The sequence below is a fragment of the Pungitius pungitius genome, chromosome 5, assembly GCF_949316345.1.
Source record: "Pungitius pungitius chromosome 5, fPunPun2.1, whole genome shotgun sequence".
Lineage (NCBI taxonomy): Eukaryota > Metazoa > Chordata > Actinopteri > Perciformes > Gasterosteidae > Pungitius > Pungitius pungitius.
This window is the reverse complement of record NC_084904.1, coordinates 12187976-12207579: the sequence shown is the minus strand read 5'-3', so window position 1 is coordinate 12207579 and position 19604 is coordinate 12187976. Positions and strand designations below refer to the sequence as shown.

The window sequence follows — 19604 nt, the reverse complement described above, 5'->3', positions numbered from 1 at the left end:
TATAATCTCCTTCGTTGAAATCCGAGTAAGCAATCATGACACCATATGAAAGGACAGAGGATCTTTTAAGGTCCTTTACACCAACTGTTCTGGGGTGGACTGTTAATTTGTCTTGATTTAATATCTATATTACAAAATATATCTTGGTTTTAATGAGACTATTCGGCCTTAAAGCATGACGTTAATCTGTAACACATGTCTCGATTTTAAAAAAGCAGAAATGTTTACACTGCGTGAGGTTTGTTTTTTAAAAAGAGGTACCGCACGGTTTGGACTCTCTGACTTTCCGTAGAGAGGTGGAGTAGTCACGTGACTTCGATTGCGGAGTTCCTGGAACAAACAAAACAAATGACAGCTGACCATCAGACGGGGCTTCCTCCGCATGACGCGCGATTTGACGTGTCAACAACTGTTTTTTTATAATGTAGGCAACAATACGGAGACATTCGAGTCGCTGGTAAATGTATTAAATACGAGAAAGACCGCGTAACGGCCTAGAAGCCAACGCGATAACTGTGTTTAGCCTCGCAGAGCGTAGTTGTGTACATTAGCTAACCTCAAGTGTTTATCAACAGGGACAGGTTTCCTTTTTACATGTATTCTCTAGATGTCATCATGTTATGTCCATGCTAAGATACATGTCGATTGGTTCCTGACTTCTCTTTCCATGTTTTGTTTACAACCAATCGATGAGTGTTTATCTTTGCAACGCAGCCAGCCTGCACCTGCTTATCACAAGACGGACCTCGCTAGTTAACCCAGCTAATGGTCGCTGTTTGTGTGTTCTATTCGACATATAAGGACTAATTTCCAAGGTGATCGGAGAAGTCGGTAAAGCTGATAGAAAATGGAAGCTTCACGACCAAAGAAGACCAAGACAAAAACCAGCTCAAAATCTCAGGTGATTCAACTTACTTTAACTTGTCTCTCATGTCTCTCTCGTCCATCAAAAGGCTACACAGTTGCAACGACACTCCTTCTGACACTAATGAACTATTTAGAGTGCAGGTGTAAGAGAAATAAACTCATATGATTTTCTAATAGTAGAGCTCTATTCATCACAGTGTATTCACATACTCTCTGTCATACTGCACATGCTGAGTTGTTGATCATGTGGTTTGTAATTGTTGTTTTGTGTTTTCAGCTGGTCAGGAAGCAGAAGCAGTCAGAGGAAGACAAAAGAGCCACAGCTCCCTCAGCTACCCTTGATGAGGCCTTCACCGACATCCCCCTCAGTCTGCCATACCAGGAGCCGCACCCTGAGACCACAACACGGCCTTCAGGTCTTCCTTCTGAGACGCCGCAGACCTCCTCGTCGAATGCTTTATCAACATCAGTGTTAACTGCGACTTTACAGTCACCTCAGACATCAAAGGATACAGTGCATCTGACAGAGTCAAACGATGAGGAGGAGAAGGTCGCTGAAGTGGCAGCTCACGCCGTTGAGCTTGATGTTGCAGCACAGACCACTGAGTCTGGAAAAGATAAACAGTCGTGGAATCAGTTAGGTGTTTTAACTCCGTTTCAAATCCCAAATGCCCCAAGTGCCCCAAGTGCCCCTGCGCTGTACCCCTCTCTCCCAAGACTGGAGGAGGTTTCCATGATTCAGCTCTGCGAGGAAGCTGTGAAAAATAGGGAAAAGGGACCTGCAGTGTTGGCACTTCCTGAGCAGGAATCTTCCCCCCCAAGTTTGCAGCCTGTGGAGTCTGTAGCAGAACTTTCTAGAAGCAAACTCTACCCAGAATTACCAGAGACAGCTACAGAAATACAGGTAATCAATGAGGGTTTTCAATGGTAACAGAACAAATTACCATTGAACAAAGGTTTATATGTATTTTTCCTAAAACGGTATAAGACAACAAGATTATATTTTATTATGGACTCAGCGTTTGGAAAAGGTTAGGGATGTATTTGGTGTTGCCAAATTATTATTGACTTCTTATTATCTTATCTTCTTATTCAATTACGCATTATTTACCATCTCAATACATTCAACTCAAAGTTCACACAACACATACTAACATGATAATAGCTGATTTATGGTTATTGTAATAGGATGATTTAAGCTAAAATTCCTGCTTTTCAGGGACTTGCTTATTATTGTTATATATATATACTGTTCTAGCTATGGCATCAATAACTGACTACCTGTATTGTCACCTAAAAAAAAGTTTACATTACATCACCTCATGTTCTTCTTCTGCAGCCGTTCTCGTTGGAGCAGCTGGGTGTTTGGGAGCCCGGTGGAGGTTTGCGAGCCTGGTTGGAGGGCGTTGAAGTGTGCGCTGCAGAGTTCTGTGCCCTTGCCCGACAGGAAAACCACGAACTGACCGAACTTCTTCAGAATTACTGGCGCTGTCGTAGACAGCTGACCCAATCTCACACGCTGCTTCTTACACAATCGTCTGACTGCAAGAGCACACAGAATCGTCTCTGGAGCTTCAGAGATGAACAGCTTACTCTACAGGTTAAACCCAAAAGAAGAAAAAGTGCATAGAGAAAACTATTTAATAATAATAGTTTTCCGCTGTACTGACACTGTGAACGTAATCCCCTCCCTGCAGGGTGTGTGTGCAGATCAGTCTAAGGTGTGTGGGTACCACCGCTTCCAGCAGGCAGAGTTCAGTCAGAGTGTGCTGGCTGAGCTCACGAGGCTGTTTGAAGCTCGCAGTGAACTACTCCATCAGAAGGTGGCGCTACATGCGTACACTGCTCTGCTGTCACGCCTCCAGGTGGAATCGTACTTGTATCTTCTTCTGAAAGGTCAGAAACCTATAAATTCAACATGCTTTGGAGTGGCTTTGCCAGGGTTGTTAAAAACATTCCTTAATGCACAATTCTACTTTTAAATGCACACCTCACATCCACTTTGTGTATATTTTTTGTTATTAGATTTTTCTGGGAGCCAACCACAGCCCTGTTCTCTCCAACCCTTGAAAGAGGCCATCAGTGTCCTGTTTAGCTTCACCCGTAGAGTTCTGGACGACACACAGTTCCAGACAGACATCCATCACTGGCTGGAGAGATTGGTACACGCACACACACGCACACACACACGCATACACACAGTGTGCCCGCTTCCTACTCCTTGTTCCGTGGGTCAAGGTTTTTTTTGTTGGGTTGACTTACATGGTTCTGCTCCATTCTGCAGGTGGCAGTCCTCCTCCATGTTGGGGGGTCAGGTGAGCACCTGTACCTGCTGTGTCATCTTCTGTGCTGTCCTGCCGGGGTGGGAAAGTGGGCTGCACCCTTCCTCCAGGTTCGTTGGAGACATAATTTAGGGTTGTCATGGCAATGGTTGGACATAGTGACTGGAGTTTTCTTGCCAAATTTCCTCCTCAGATCCAAGTTCTGGGGAACGCCTGTGGGGTTCTGCACTTTATGCAAGCTCTGACCGTCCTTATGTCTCCTTCAAGGTAAACACCAGAGACCCTTCAGCTACTGATCTTCGACTCTGAACTTGAGACTTAACTGGCTTAAAGTCTTTGAATATCTAATTCATCTTTTCAGGGTCTAACAACTTAAAATCTTTAACCAGTGACTTTCTTTCTTTGGACTCAGACATCGTGCAGAGTTTCTGGCACATCTAAAGCCGTGTGAGAGCCAGAACTCAGCAGCTTCTGGACCTGAGTCTGGTAACTGGACACTAGTTGATGAAGCGGGAGAGGAGGTATGTTTAATCGAGGAGTAATTGCAGTTGTGGGTATATATGGAATAGTAAAATAGAGTAAATAATAAATAAATAGAGACTGTCAAGACTCAATATGTGTCCTTTTCTCTGTGTTGAGGATGAGGACCCTGACCGCAGCTGGTTGATGCTCTGTGAGGAGGATCTGATCTCCCTGCTGACCCAGTTCCCATTCCAGCAGCTCTATTCACACATGCTGGGCATGAACAAGCAGGGTGAGTTTGTCAGTCCGCCTGTCTGTCCGTCTGGTTTGTATAAATCATTGAATAAACTAACCGAATGCCTTCCTCCCAGGTGTGTATCAACCCCAGGCCTGTTCCAGTCAGAAGATGATGCGTGTTTTTGCTTTTGCATCCTCGCTCATTGAAATCCTGGCCCTTGGTCTTCAAACCTATAACAGAGCACGATACAGACAGCTAGTTAAGCGAATGGGACACATCATCCGGTCAGTGCACCCATAACATACAGTCAAACCATCCGTACAGCACATCACATTGAATATTAATTCCATTGTCTCATGTCTTTTTCCTCAGAATGACAGTGTGTTATGTCAGTGACCACTGGGCCCAGTATGTGAGTGTCACAGGTGCTGGTGAATCCAGCTCTCATGCACAGACTTTGTCTTTGGACAAACTGCAGCTGGAATATGACAATCTCTTCCTCAGGGCCGTGTTACATGTACTCCGAAACAAACGGTGAGGAATTGGCTTTGAGTTTCCATTTTAACAGGAAATTATTTATTTTATGAGTTTCTGTGTTTGTCTCTTACAGGTTGGGGATTTGGTTGTTTATGTCAGAGATGCCATATGGGACCCTGTCCAGCTTTATGCTGTGGAGGGTTCTTTACGTTATGCAGTGCGTAGAGACAGCAGGACTGGAGACACTCGGCACTGCTACCGACACACGCTCCTGCATTCAGGCTCTGAGAGGTACCAGAATATAATCTTTCAAATCCTGAAGGAAATAGTGGTATGAGCATCATGGTGACGCTTGGATGTGTTCTCATTTTAGAAAGTTTGAAAAGACATTTAGAAAATCAATCGCATTGGGATTTTAAAAGCAGGCTTATTCTCTTTGGTCTGATGTTTACAGTTGCCACAGTCTAAGTTGTTTTTAATGTGTTTGTTACAGATCCAGAGCACCAGGAGAAGTTTGAGCACTGGCTTTGTGAAGTAAACAGCTCTGATGGCATCTCCCTCCTCAGCGCACTAGCACACATGGCCATACCGACTCAGCACTCTGACCCTGCGTTCGTCACGACCATAACTCTGCTGATGTACCAGGTACGAGCCGCAGAGGGAAAACACTAGAAGAGGGATGTGTATACTAATTTACATCTACATCAAAGCCACTGAATTACTCAGGTGTGCTGTGTGTACTTTGTTTTTCATATTGAGGATGCCAGGTAATGTACAAATAGTACAGAAAACATGACGTTTTTGTAAAATATTCACCCAGTACCTTCTTCATTTACATCTCTGCTCCAGGTGTCTTATGTGAGCGTGACTACCAGAGAAACTTACTCGAAGGTGGGGAGAGAGTTGCTGGCATCCATAGCAACAGCCCATCCCCACGTTATCTCTGTGCTCCTGGAGAGACTGAGGGAGACAATACAAACTGTGGGAATGGTTGGTATTGCTCTTCAACTACTTGCATGCAATTTGTGATGAAAATATCTCATTTTCCAGTCAGCTATGACTTTGTTTTGCCCGCGTGTGAACATTTATGTTAATGTGTTTGTGTTAGGTGGCCCTGTACTTGTGCAAAGAGCTGCCTTTGTGTCTGTGGCGGCCACGGCCGGAGGAAATCTGTGTGATCGGAGCCTGGCTGCTCCAACATCCTCTGTCTGCTGTGGAGAACCGACTGGCCTGCGTCATACTGGAGGGTCTTAACTGGGGTTACACAGAGGTAGTCGTTGGCTATTTTATCGGCATCGACCTGCGTGCAATTGTGGGATTTTAGATAAACCTGTGTCCTCTTGCAGGATGGCTCCTTGGCCCTCTCCTCGTCTCTCCACTGTGAAGTGGCTTTGCTGATTGTTGAAGCCTATCAAAAGTACCTCACAGACAAACCATACAGTGGCCTCATATCAGAGGGAATCAAACAGGTGACAATCCTCTCTTTGCAAAACAGTTGTTTAGTGTGAACCATCATAGCTTGTTTTTCCATCTCTCTCTCTTTGTCTTACCGTCTCTCTTTAGGTGTCTTACCTTGCAAGTGTCCTTCGTTTGGGCGTGTCTCCTGAAGCCTCCTTTAGTCAATGGGCTTGGCAACTGTTACTAAGGCTGAAGCTCCATGGCAACGCCCAGAACCCTAAAGGAGCCTGGTCGGGTCCTGCTTTGGCGTCCAACCCACCTCCAGAGCTTAAACACTCTCCCAGCATGCACTCTGTCATCAGGGCGGTAAAAGCAGGCATCCCTATTGGTTGCTACCTGTCCATTTCCATGACGACAGTGGGACACAGGTATGTACTCGCTCACACGGCGCCAAATTCTCATGGGTGAATTTTACATGGAATTTGAGTTCATCTCGTACATTTTTGTAGTCTTGAACACTTTTGTACTGATGGAGTCGGGTTGTTGAAGACTCTGATACAATCTCGCCACCTGAGAGCTGCTGTGCATCTTCTGGACAACATCCTACCCCCAACCTACCCTCTCAGCTTCTACCTGCTCAATAACTCTGAGTAAGGAAGGATACATCAATTACACACGGCTCTAATATATTTATTGTCACCTTATTTCAACCACTTAATCAACACATGTCTATTTCTTGCAGGTTTGTAAGTTGTATCCAGTTGTTTTTGCAGTACGACAGCGTGTGTCCTCAAGGTGTGACTCAGCAGGTCACTCACCGGGTTGCACCACTGCTCACAGGAACAACCTACGAAGACATTGTCCGACATCTGAACAGCGTCATTCAGGTTCGTCACAACAAGCTTTTATTGTAAAGATATATTGCATTATTAAGCACAGAAAATTGCTAACATTATTTTATTTTTACAATAGTTTGAAAAAAAGGTGGAATACTATCATACAAATGTGTAGGTTGAGAAGAATGCAAAGTCTTCACATTGTTTATGCAAGTTGGTGTTATCATAAACTGGTACCAGTGCATGATTTACTCAAGATTTCTAAAAGTGTATAAATATGTGTGTCGTATCTTCCAGAGCCACGTGGTAGAGAGCTCACAGCCCGGCCGTGTCGGTGCTGCAGCGGTGCTAGAGTTTTGGGTGGGCATTTTGACTCAGCAGAACCTGTGGTACCGGGACAAAACAGTCTTGTTCCTCATGGATCAGATCTGCTGTGCAGCATTCACACACACTCAGGAGGAATGTGTGCAGAAACTTCTCTACCAACAGCATAAGGTATTTACTAAGTCTTGTTAGATGTTGGTATCAAATGGACACTTGCAGAATTTAGCACCGCAAATTACCTTCAGTAACGTAAAATATTACATAAACATTCATGGGTTAAGAGCTTGGGTTGAGGGGTCCCGAACAATCACGTTGAATACATTCATCTTTTTAATTTTAGGATTGTGTAAGCATCTTCTTGTTACACTGTTATACAACTGATCATTTGTGATAATATTCCGAGAGTGTACTTGAACAACAAATGAACGTAAAATGTTTCTTCAAGGAAACCTCTATGAGCTTAATAAGCACAGTGTCACAAACAAATAACTGTGAAATCTAAATATTTGTATACGTCATACAGAATGCTTTGGGTTACCATGGAGATAGAGGTCTGCTCTCCTCTCTGGTTGGCTGGATTGCTGGGAATGCCACTCCCTCATTTATAGAGGGCCAATCCCTGAGTTCGGAGGTAATGGTCTCTGAAGCACCAGCGATATGTGCAAGTACTCCCGATTGAAGTTGTAAAGTTTTTATTCCTGACAGGTTCTTTTTGTGCGTTTGTAGGTTTGGTTTGCCTGGCTGGTGCTAAATATGGAGGGCGTGTTCGAAGAGGATTCTCAGCTTAGACGCTGCGTTGAACAGGAGCTCCTGTCAGAGCCTAACATTTCCCCAGATCAAGCCTTAAAGGTATACAGCCACAAACCCAAAAAGCTTTACATTCGTTGAGTTTGAAAATATGGAAAGTAAATGCAGCATTTAGAAAAGGGATTCAAAATCGAGGACACATCTAGCGGAGAACATGATGTTGGACAATTAATCTGGTATTTTGCATGTGGACTCACTGGGATGTCTGCCTCCGAACAGGCTTCATTTGAACTTTTAGGTTACAAGACTATCAAAATGATCAAATGCATGACTCAAATTTGGAGGGTTGCTTTAAAATCTCATTGAAGAAATATCTTGAACTTGCTGCCAATCTCCACAATTTCCACTCTTCATACATAACATTTCCCGTAAATATTGTGCCGGTTGCAGACTGATAACCACAGAATCAAACAGACCTACACATTTAATCAAAAACACCTGAAGGAGAGACTGCCTCTTACGCCTCATGTTAACTAACCAGATTATGGAGGAGATATTTTTCTAACCTAACTCTAAACACACACACATTTTTTCTGTTCATCAGAGCGTCCCAAATGTAACTCTTAATAAAAGGTAAGCGATAGAAGATGTGGAATGCAAAGATTCTCTGAGCAGTTCATATCACTATAGAAACCTTTGATTTCTGCTAGACAGATGCAGGGGATTAAGATTAGCCAATTAGTGCAGTTTGACACACACAGAGCTCTCAGGATTTTCTCTGTATGCTTATGTCAACAAAAAACTCCATCCGAACCAATTCATTATTGACATGACTTGACAAAAAACAATTGTAATACATCCTTTTAAATTGGTTCAGAGAGCTGAAACTTGCATATTATCTCTGACTGGAAAAGGTGAACAGTGGCCTTCTTTGCTTGTCATAGCAGGTAAACACGGGTGTAATTAATACAAGTAATTAGGGTGCTGTTATATTTAATATGTCACAACTATTCCAGTGAGCCACTATGCACGAGGGGGCTAAATAAGGGAGATAATTCATGTTGTTAATTCCACCTCTGTTTAGCTTGCAATGACATGTCAAAATGGCCTGTCCCACCAGCAAAAAAAATCTGTTTTCATAGTCTATCATAAACTATATTAAGAAGATTAGGTTTTGGATGCTGCCTGATAAACATCATCTGCTTTATCCTGTTTTTATGGGATGGGTTTTAGCTAAACTCAAACGGGACAAAAGTCAGCGCTGCAGAGTGAGTGCTTAGCATGTTGGTTTAATGTACTGCTGTATGAAGATGTTAACAGAGTGATTGTTTCCGAGCCAGAAAGCCCAGCAGAGGCTGAAGTTGCCCGTGGCACCATCTCTGCAGAGACTACAAGTGTACCGCTGGGCGTGTCAGGCCTTGGCCACGCCTCCCGACCATCCCCTCCTTCCCCTGGTCTGGCAGAAGTTCCTACAGCTCTACTTCAGACAGCCAGGACCTGAGTACGGGTAAGATGTGTAAACACACACAAACAGTACTATCCCAAGCCAGATTAACCAGGAATAATCCACGTGAAGGCAACAAGTCTCTGGTTGTGTCGTCCACCAGGCTGGTTGCAGGGGGATGCATCGGCCGAAGGTTCTTCCAGGCCTCTTCTCAGGCAGCCTTACTCAGGGACCTGAGACAGAGAATACAGGAGGTGTCTGACTTCCACCACACTGCCAGTCAGGCCCTCAAGGTGCCACAAGCACACACCCCTTTAACAGATGGCCAAGGAGAGGAAAGCCCCGACAGTCCCTGCCCCCCTTACCTCACCTCTCCTCAGCTACACACAGAGCTGGTCAGGTAGGTCACTGATGCTTTGTGTGTGCACTAGAATACATTCCTCCTTTCTGTTTGTTAGGTAGTAGCAGCATTAGTGGGGTAAAAAGCTCTCAGAAATCCACTTGTTGCTTGCATCCAGGTTGTTTGGTGTATTTGCCGTATGGCTGGATGATGAGACTCTGCAGAAGCAGGAAGCATACCTCCCTACTCTTCCTCCTGAGTATGAACCACACAGACTGGCTCAGGTGATGCAGCGGCAGCAGGTGCGTTTTTATTTATTTAAAAACAACATGGGATACAGTCATTGTAAAGGGCCAGTTAAATCTCGTTGTGAAGTGTTGCATCATGTAGATCTTACATTTTAATTTCTGTTGTTATGTTTTGATGTAGGAACTGTGGCTGGAGTATGTGGACCAGGAGCGTCTGCAGTATGACAAAAGAGAGATCCTGTCTCTGTGGGAAAAGGTGCAGAGTGAGCCAGTCTTCTTGCAAGTTCAAAACCCCTGCTTCCCGGACTACACCAACCTCAACAATGGTACTGATCCAAAATGTTAACTCCACAATCAAAAGATTACGGAATTATTCACTTTCAGCAGACATGATCAAATGTGAACCATGTCAAACTCTGATGAATAAATAGTCTCTTTTGGCTCTCACTGTGTGCAGCAAGGGATCGTATCCTATCCAACCTGCAGAAGCATCCGGTCCCTCGTCCGGCTCCAGAGCTGCAGCAGCAGAAGGCGCCAGTAGCTGAAGTCCCCGCAATCTGCCTCACTGACTCTAAAGCAGCTGCTAAATTGTTACAGAAGGACCTCAGCATCCTGCAGGAGCAGGCCAGGTAAATTGAGTTCATTCAAATGCTCACTAGTTTTTTTACTCAAACAAACAACCCATCAAATCCAAAATCGAAAAAGGCCACGCTGTGATTCGGAAATACCTGTTCGTCTTGTTGTTAGGATTGCAGTTGCACGAGAGGCCCAGCAGGTGGCCATGGAGCAGGAGCTGCTGGAGAGCCTTCCAATACTCTATAAGAACCAACCAGAGCAAGTCACCATGGCTCTGGAGTGTAAAGGGAAGGGTGGCCAGCCGTGCCAGGGACCCGCGAACATCACTGTCACAGTAAGACCACTAAGCCAGCCACACAAACATTGATTTATAGATCTAAAGCGTTTTTACTTGATATTCTATTGTGTTTGTCTTTGTTCTCTGTGATCGCGTAGTGTGAGCGTGTCCAGAGGCAGGAGGCAGTGCAAACTCAGATAACATCACTGCGCAGGGACGTCAAGAAATTTCAAACTGACGCCATGGCTCCTCCACCTCAGGGCCTGGCCCAGGCTGCGGTCCACACCGAGAACTTTCTAACGTCTGTGCAAACAAAGGCTGCTACTTCTGCTAAACTAACATTAACTTCATCGCAATTCATTTGAACAGATTGGTGTGTTGTTTCTCAGGGCTCTGGTGAATATGTATAAGGCACAGAAATCCCCGGCCGTGCTGCACGTCGGGGTGTCTGCCTTCTACCATGTGGTCTCCTTTGTGTGTGAAGACACACTACGTCATCCCCCAACACGCCAGTACCTCTCCTCGTGTGTGGAGATACTGGGACAGGTATGTGCACACACAGCAGTACAAGATTTACATGAAGCATTGAGTAAATATGTGTTAGATTGTTAACCCTAGCTGTGGCTCAGGGTTTAAATAGGTAACAGATGTGATCAATTGATTGCTAACAGAGGCAGGTTCTGTCTCTTATTGAATTGCGTTGTGCTCTGGTTCTGTGTCCAGGTGTTCATCCAGGGAAATGCAAAGGAATGTGGTCGTGTCCTGAAAACGATCCTGGAGCAGAGGCGTCTTTGCCCACTCATTTCCCCCTTCTTCACTCCCAATTCAGCACCCAATGAGCTCGTCTTTCTCTACCAGGACGTGGTGACATCGCTCCACCTCGATGGCGCGGATGTCATTTTCATGCTGCTCACAAAGGTTGGCCTGGATGCAAATGCAACACAGTGAAGAAACCTGATAATGACTTAAAGCAGCACAGGTCCAGTCAACCACTTCTTCCTCTCCCTGTGTAGTTTGATTTGTCTCAGTGGCTGAATGGGGCCCATCCCGTGTTTTCTGAGAGGACCCGTTTGCTGGAGTTGGTCCACGGAGCTCTCTGCGTCTGCGGCAGAGATCCTGAGCCTGAACTTCTCACACCGTTTCACCTTTTTACCAAACACTGGACTTTGCTCCTACGCCACCATTTCCCTGATCACTACAGTGACTGCTTGCGTCTCCTTATGACCAGTAAGTGTATGCGTGTCCACATGGGACTACAAACTACCTCACAAAGACTTGCATGAACAGAAGCTTTTACTCTTTAGGTCCTGGATTTTTATGTTAAACTTTTGCTGGTAATATAATTCTGAGCAATTATTATTATTATTAGTGATTCATCAAAACACATTCATGCTTGTGAAAAGAATGCCTCCCCCTCAACATCCCAATAACAACATTACTTAACTAATTAAATAAACTAAGCTGAATCATTCCATCAAGCTACTGAATCAGATATGAGTCAGAAAATGGTTCACACAAGTGATTAAAATGATTTAAGATCTTTTTATCATATTTTAAAGAATATTGGATTTAGGTGTTTTCAATTTCTTCAACCAACAAAAGGTATTTCTTGACCTCCCCAGGCTCCTCAAACCAGTTACTGAGTGCTGAATGCTGGAAGGTGACCCTGCGAGTTCTTGGCTGTTTACCTCCGTCTCGCAATACCAAAATACCAAAAGCTGAACAAACACCGAACACCACTGATGTCTCTGGCCATGCTTCTCCCTACAGACCCGTCGTCAGCCTCTCCCCACAGCAGGTAACTAATGTTGGGATTATTGTACAAATCTCCCTGAATGATATAATGCTTTTTGATCAAACAAGGCTGTGTGATTTTGATTGGTGTCTGACAGGTGGATGAGACAGTTGTTTGGCTAAGTGATTATTTCCTACGGAGTCGTCTCAGTAAGCCAGACCTCCGTAGTTTCGGCCTCTACTCAGCCTGGACCCCCTACATCGGTGAAGTGGTTTCCTTCTGGGACCATTTGACTGGCTGTCTAATCAACGTGCACCTCAGAAGCTGTGCCAAAGAGTCAGTGGGCAGCGGAAAAATAATGAAAGGTAACCCCCAGATAGATTGTGATACTTGATCATTGATGCAATTCAGCGGATTAGTGAATATGCTTTGTTGTTTCTCTCATGATGAAAGTGACATTTATTTTGCACTCTCACAGCTCTGCAGGACCTACACAGCAAGATTGCAAAGTTATTTAAGCCTTGGATCTTTCCTGTGGAGACCGATGATGATTGGTAAGAATCACACTCCCTCAGCTCTCGGGCAGATGTTGGTTTTAGATGATGGTAAACCTTTGTCTGTGAAGCAGATGTGAGCACGGACTCCAGACAATCAAAACTATTCCATTTCCACTACTGACCCCGAAGCATATTACACAGAATGAACCACAAATAAGAGAGAGAGAGAGACAAACAATCTCATCTGCTTTGTATTTAGCCAAGTTTCAGTAAAGTCTCTCATGTGGCCAGAGGTTTGCACTTTGAGTCTTTGGGTTGATACATTTAAAGAACAGTTTCTGCTTTCCAGGGAAAGGGAAGTAAAAAAAGATGTCATTGTCTCTCTCTGTGTCTCAGTAACCGCAAGTGTTACCCGTGGCTGGAGACGGACGGAAGTGCCGCAGGATGTCTGGTTGGCCTGTATGCTAAACTCACTGACGCGCTACATCACAAGTTCAGAGGTGGGTTCACGCGTGAGTGAGTGTTTTGAAGTTCCTCTACTCTCTTTTATTGTCTGAACTGTTAAAGTTATGTTGTATGTTTCAGATCGTCTGCTCCCCGGCCAGAGAGGTGCCCTGTGGTTGTGTATGATGCAGTACTGTGAGAGCTGCACTTCTCCCCATACACCGGAGTACCTTCTCTACCTGTACCACACACATCTCCGCGGGCTGCCCTGGAGACACCTGCACCCCGACACTCAGCTAATGGAGCAGCTATTCAATGTGAGCCTCTAAACCCCTGACCCCTAGTACTGCACGCTGGTCTATCCATGCATGATACAGGGGAGCTGGTTAATTTGAGACTTTGGTCTTGGCTCCTATTATTAGCCGTCTGTCTGTTCCTGGAAACAGTCTCTCAAGACCCACATAGATTTTCAGAGGCCGCTACACAGTTTAACTAGTAGTTAAAACAAATGCTGCTTTATATACCTTACACCGAAGAAACCATTGACACGTTTACAAAAAGTATTTTTATATGTATCATTATTTCTTTGTGTCTCCCAAATTGAGTGTCCAAACCTTTCATTATTACATCTAACTACAATGAGGGTATTCTGATTTATTTCACCTTAACTTGGTTAGCAATTCATGTGCATGATGCATTAAGTAGGACTGAAACAAATAGCCAGAAATGATACATTTTCTGAGCACAGTGAAGATAAAATAAGTTGGATACTTCTGTATTCAGAAAGGACATTTGATCATTTTCTCTTCTTCCTGTGGCTGCAGGTGGAGAGAGGAAGTCCCAAGAGTTGCTTCCTCTTTCTGGGCGAAGTGTTCTGTGAGGTTAACTGGGTCAGCGTCCTCAGTGACCACTTACAAACACCTCACACCCTGACGACATATCCAACTCTACAGGACACGGACTCTCAGAAGGAGTCACACACCATGTTAGTCTATCTCCTATACATGCTGGTTTTTCTGGCAAAGGAGGAACAAATTCTGAGTACGCAGGTAAATCGAGTATATTTTCCACCCCATCACAGTCGGCCCACTTGTCCCTTCTATGTTGATTTTATCATTTATTTCCTCCTCAACCTCCAGGACTCCCCTCTACTCAGTCTTTTGGTCCAATCCACCTCTCTGCCCTGGCACCAACTGGACTTAAATTCCTACCAGGGCATTCTGGGATATGTCGGCACCCACTACCCGCCCTCCTTGCTGCTCAGTTCTGATTCTGCGCTGCAGCTGCTGTTGAAATCTCTGCGCAGTGCTGCTGGGCTCGGGCCCCTCCCTCAAGAAGTTCCACACAGGGTGGGACAATAGAGAAGTCCAATCCCAGATTTATGGAGGCATCATAAACCTCTTATTGTACCTACAGTAATTTAAAGATTGCTTTTTTAATCGCCTACATTTAATCTCTGTATGCAGTAGGTGGTAGCCCAGTCAAGGGTTCAAGCTCAGAAATCTGACAACCTACTCCTTTATGATTCAGTATGTAGTATATAACTTTACCTCTGAGATTTCATGAAGGTGGATTCGATGGGTGGATGGAGATACTAAATGTAGTATGATGGACTTTGAATGGCTGTATTATACAGGCAAAGAATATAAAGATGAATCCATCTCCTTTGTGCAGCTACTCTGCCCCAGGCGGATACATCTAGTGTAAAAGTGGGAGGCTTGGAACATCCGTATTAAATTTAGACTTAAACAATTCATCTCTTCCTTTCCCAGCTCTATATTACTCAACCAAATTACATAAATGTTTCACTCAAAGCTTTACAGTTGCTGTTGACGGAGCAAATGAAGGCAATTTTATACACCACTTCATAATGTTCCAAAGTGGCAAAATGCACTTTAAGACCCGACAGGGAATTCTCTCTCCTCTATAGTGTATTTAACCTCATCCCTCAAAATGTTCTGTCAAACATGCTGTAGGTCTGATCATATCAAAATATATGAGAAAACTAAATGTAATTACACCAACATAAAACATGTATTTCGTACCTATTTTACTCTAAGAATCATCTTTTTTTTTCTAATTGGAGACCGCCTGTAAATAAGTGATGCAATGCTTGATACCTAAATTCATAACAATTCTACTTCTTTGGGGAACCGTAAATCTTAGTTTGAGGACGTATATGCTTGATATCTCTTATAATGTGCACAATTTTGTGTAATATATTTGTGTTTTCTGACCCAAACCCCGCTATAATCTTTGTTACTTCTGCCAGGAGGAGACGCAGAAGGCTGGAGCGCATGTGTGCTGGTGTGTGCAGTCTTTGGTGACCCTGGAGCAGGGAGGCAGCATCAGCCTCAGCAACTTGGAGGCTCAGCTGGAGTCTCTCCTGGAGAGCGTCGTCACATTCAACCCACCAGGCAAGTCTTCCTCATCCTCCTCGTCTTCCTCAACATCACGCACCGGTAACACTTTTTTTTTCATCACTTTAATTGTACCACGGACTTCTTTTTTTCCCTCTACAGAGACCGATTTGGAGAGGAGACACATGGCGTTCTGCGGTCTGTTCAGCGAAGCTCTTGCTTTGCTGAATGGAGTTGGTGTCTCAACAGGCGAGGCGCTTGCTGCTCATGTTATTACCTGGCTGGACAGGAAGGGGAGGGGCTTCCCTATTCTGCCACTCCTCACTGCTTGCTCCCGCTGTCTCGCGTCAGTGCGGCATATGACGAGGATCATGGAGGCATGCATCACAGCGTACTTCAACCACGGTAACTAACAGTTTTATTTAACTGAGAATTTACTACTTTTTGGGGGGGAGCTTATATGTTCCAGTGCTTACATTTAGACATTTAACAGGATATTTTGTGTTTTACTGCTGATCCTCTCCTCATACAAGTTAGTTAGCAGGTATTTTGATTCCACTGTCTATGCTTTTGTTTCAGCTGAGGAGGAGTCTATGGGTTGGGGTCCTGTGTTGGCATCGCTGCAGGTGCCTGAACTCACAGTGGATGACTTCCTCTCCGAGAGCCAATCGGGGGGCAGCTTCCTGACGCTCTACGCCTTCATCCTTCAGCGCCTCAACTCTGAATGCACAGCAGCCAATGAGAGGAGGACTCTGGCTTTAATCAACACATGGACCAATCAGGTGTTCCCCAGGTTTGACCCCCTCATTCTCTCATTTGGTTGCTTGTTGTGGCTTTGCAAAGAACCTTTAGCATGTGTACTTTTGTGTGTCCAGTGGTCCAGGTGATGAAGCCAAGCTGTTTCTTTGGTGGCACAAAGCACTGAGTATGTCAGCGGAGCAGCTGAGGCCGCAGGTCGGACAGACCGAAGTGTCAGGGATCGTCATGGGTCTGTTGAGGTTGCAAACCAGGCTGCTTCAGCTGGGCGAAGAGAGACTGAACTCTGGATTGTTGGGAGCAATCGGCCTGGGGAAGAGGTCTCCTGTTTCTAATAGGTAAATTCACATGCTTGTTATGCCAATTAAAACACTCTTAACAGAGTTAAACATGTATTTATCATCATCAGTAAACCTCCTGTTATTTCATGTCCACTGTACATCTAGGTTCAGGGTAGTGGTGCGTAGTCTGGGAGCATTCCTGTCAATCCAGATGCCGTCAGAAACCGAGCTGCGACTCCAACCCACCAGTGACTTGCAGCTCTCTGCGAAAGCACAGCAAGTATGCAACAAAAAATGCAAATAAAGTGGTGTTTTTTATTACTCGTCTGCAGTTATCTTCTAAACATAACTGTTTTTTCTTGTGTTTCCCGCGGATGCAGCTGTTGGGGGTGTTGGAGGCCATGCCCAGCAATAAACAGTACGCTGAGTTAGAGGAATCTGTGAATAAAGCTGTCCAGTTCATCCACTACCCGGGACACTGTCTCAGGGATGGACCTCGTCTGCTGGCCCTGCTATCCAACCTGCTATACCCTGACCTCCGATACCTGCACATTATCCGTTAGCCGTGACTTAACCTGACCCTGCTGCAGATCCAAGTGGACATTTGCCTTGTCTGCAGCAAATACAGTGAGCTGAACTGTACAACATAAAACCTTTCTGGAGTTTTCAAGGAGTGACATTGAATTGCTATTGGTTTTTATATCAGTACGAGCTATATGTCTCATCAGCGGGGTGTTTGTGTGTCTGATGATTCATCACAGCACGCTGTGCATTTTGTAAAAAAAATATACATATTTTAACTGGTAATCTTCAATGGGGCGTCAGAGCCAATAGAAATGTTCAGTACTAACCTCCTTGCTTCTGCTGATTTTTCTACCTTGTGACTCTTCAAGCATTCTGTTCTCTTCTTGATTCGAGAGGATGCTACTCATTTATATTGTTGCAGAATTCAATGCGGAGGTGTGTGAGTGTGTGAGTTTCAGACCTGCATGGCGGATCTAACAGAAAAGGTTGTCTGAGGTCTATAGGTTACAATTGAAGAGTTGAATGACCGATCTAAAGCCTAGAAGTTTACCAGTGATCTCCAAATGAGGATTGAGGGATGAACCAAAAAAAGCTGGAGGACAGGGTTCAATAAGTCAGCTGTTAATGCTAGCATCTAGCCACAATCTCTCAATCACAGATGCTATACACCTACAGTGTTTATGTTTAGGAACATTTAGCCAGTAGTGTGTGTATGTCCAGCATAATGTTTTTCTTGTTTCTGCCAAAGAGTTGTTCTTTTATTTGCTTAGCTACGTAAACCTCCTTGAACATGAATTGCAGTTGTTTCATCTGTCTCTGTTTGGTTCAAAGACAGCAGCCTGAATGAGCACATGCACTAGAAGGTCCACTGAGCACCACTTACAATGTCCCACAGTCCTTGGCTTCCTTATAAAGTAGTGTGTGCGCTGTAATACAAATTACTGATGCTGTTGGTATTACTAAGAGACCATGAGTGTCTTATTGTTGCAGGTAGTATGCGACTAAGATCTGGATGTTAAGGAACTGTTCTCAGAGAGACTTTATATAACTGACTTTATGTTAAAGGAGTACCCAGTCAGGTACTTTAAGCTACTGAGCTGTTTTTCCCAGGAGTGACCTGGTTGACGTACTACCAACACCATATTTGTACACCTATTGCATAAACAAGTGTGTTGCTCATGTGAGAACAAAGGCAGATTTTAATTTGGATGTAACAGACCTCCAAACTGCACCGTGCGTCCAACAGTTTTCTACAAAATAATTTTAATTCGCCTCGTCAGTTCACCACTTCAGTTGCCGTGTGCCATGTCGGTAATAATGTTCTGCCTGCCTGAAGGTCGCCTTATTGCCTGTGTTACGTGGTGACCGTTAATGTCAAAAGCATTTCTTTTTTTATGAGTCAGTCATCAGGAATGGGTCTGTAGGGCTGCCGGAGGAGGAATCGTCGGTGTTTGGCTGCACAAAGGAGACAAAACTAATTCAGTAAAGGGAACTGAATGTCTCCGAGCTAGTACTTACCAACTCAATTCAGTGATTTGGGACTATATGCCGCACATGGAATCTCCGAGAGACGGAAGAGTGATCTGCGCTCTCTGGACAGGTCCTGTGGAGAGACACGTGACTGCTTTATGAATCAATTCAATTCAATTCAATTCATTTTATTTTGTATAGCCCAAAATCGCAAATTACAAATTTGCCTCAGAGGGCTTTACAGTCTGTACACATGCAACATCCTCTGTCCCGAAACCCTCACATCGGCACAGGAAAAACTCCCCAAAATATGAAAAAAACCCTTCAATGGGGAAAAAAGGGAAGAAACCTTAGGGAGAACGTCAGAGGAGGGATCCCTCTCCCGGGATGGACAGACTGCAATGGATGTCATGTGTACAGAATCAACAATGTAAAAGATGTACAATACATTCAATTTCTCTAACTGAAATGATACAAGTAATTGCAAGTAGCAGAAGAGGTGTACGGCAGGACCACTGCAGGGACAACCTCCATCAGATCGAACCACCATCCACAGAGGCTTCTGTGGGGAGGGAGAGCAGAAAGATGTTGGTTTTTGATGACAGTAATATGAATCATATTTAAAGTAATGATGATGGCAGTAGCAGGTGTCAGCAGAGCCATGAGCCAGGAGTCAGAACCGGGGTCCGCACGAAACTATGATCCACGGAGACCTGCTAGGCGAGAAAGCACAAAAAACTCCCGGAAAGAAGCTTAATTAGTGATGTACATTAATAAAGCATGGATGATTGTGGGAGGAGAGAGTGAGAGTGAGAGAGGGGCTCGGTGTGTCCTAAGAAGTCCCCCGGCAGTCTAAGCCTAGAGCAGCTTAACTAAGGGCTGGTCCAGGCTAACCTGAGCCAGCCCTAACTATAAGCAATATCAAAGAGGAACGTTTTAAGCTTTATCTTAAATGAACTGACCGAGTCTGCCCCCCGGACTGAAAGTGGAAGCTGGTTCCACAAAAGAGGAGCTTGATAA

The 19604-nt window shown here is 44.5% G+C and overlaps 1 protein-coding gene across 2 annotated transcripts; it reads left to right on the top strand.

Annotated features, from left to right (window-relative positions):
• The first annotated feature begins 307 nt into the window (after window positions 1–307).
• Window positions 308–17909, top strand: epg5 (ectopic P-granules autophagy protein 5 homolog (C. elegans)). Of its 2 annotated transcripts, none has more exons than XM_037481524.2 (46): window positions 308–424; window positions 802–901; window positions 1145–1771; window positions 2207–2467; window positions 2565–2763; window positions 2893–3029; window positions 3152–3259; window positions 3343–3416; window positions 3562–3670; window positions 3789–3903; window positions 3983–4133; window positions 4222–4383; window positions 4460–4617; window positions 4820–4971; window positions 5176–5316; window positions 5435–5596; window positions 5673–5795; window positions 5890–6152; window positions 6234–6374; window positions 6467–6611; window positions 6858–7055; window positions 7408–7515; window positions 7611–7733; window positions 8972–9138; window positions 9239–9475; window positions 9594–9717; window positions 9845–9989; window positions 10121–10292; window positions 10411–10573; window positions 10675–10817; window positions 10906–11062; window positions 11240–11434; window positions 11530–11743; window positions 12139–12314; window positions 12409–12616; window positions 12730–12805; window positions 13145–13248; window positions 13334–13509; window positions 14017–14241; window positions 14332–14541; window positions 15465–15609; window positions 15715–15957; window positions 16132–16345; window positions 16428–16646; window positions 16755–16869; window positions 16970–17909. In XM_037481524.2, the coding sequence occupies exons 2-46, from the start codon at window positions 848–850 to the stop codon at window positions 17150–17152; spliced, it is 7722 nt and encodes a 2573-aa protein (XP_037337421.2). In that variant the 5' UTR covers window positions 308–424; window positions 802–847; the 3' UTR covers window positions 17153–17909. The 2 variants fall into 2 exon arrangements, with proteins under 2 accessions (XP_037337421.2, XP_037337422.2); XM_037481525.2 differs by having other exon boundaries at window positions 308–457.
• Window positions 17910–19604: the final 1695 nt, after the last annotated feature.

What these genes read in the sequence shown, in the direction of transcription:
- epg5 (XM_037481524.2), top strand. Translation starts at nt 848, where the DNA reads ATGGAAGCTTCACGACCAAAGAAGACCAAGACAAAAACCAGCTCAAAA. An exon ending in GTCCTTATGTCTCCTTCAAG is followed by an intron (nt 3,417 to 3,561) that starts GTAAACACCAGA and finishes CTTTGGACTCAG; the next exon opens with ACATCGTGCAGAGTTTCTGG. An exon ending in CATGTACTCCGAAACAAACG is followed by an intron (nt 4,384 to 4,459) that starts GTGAGGAATTGG and finishes TGTCTCTTACAG; the next exon opens with GTTGGGGATTTGGTTGTTTA.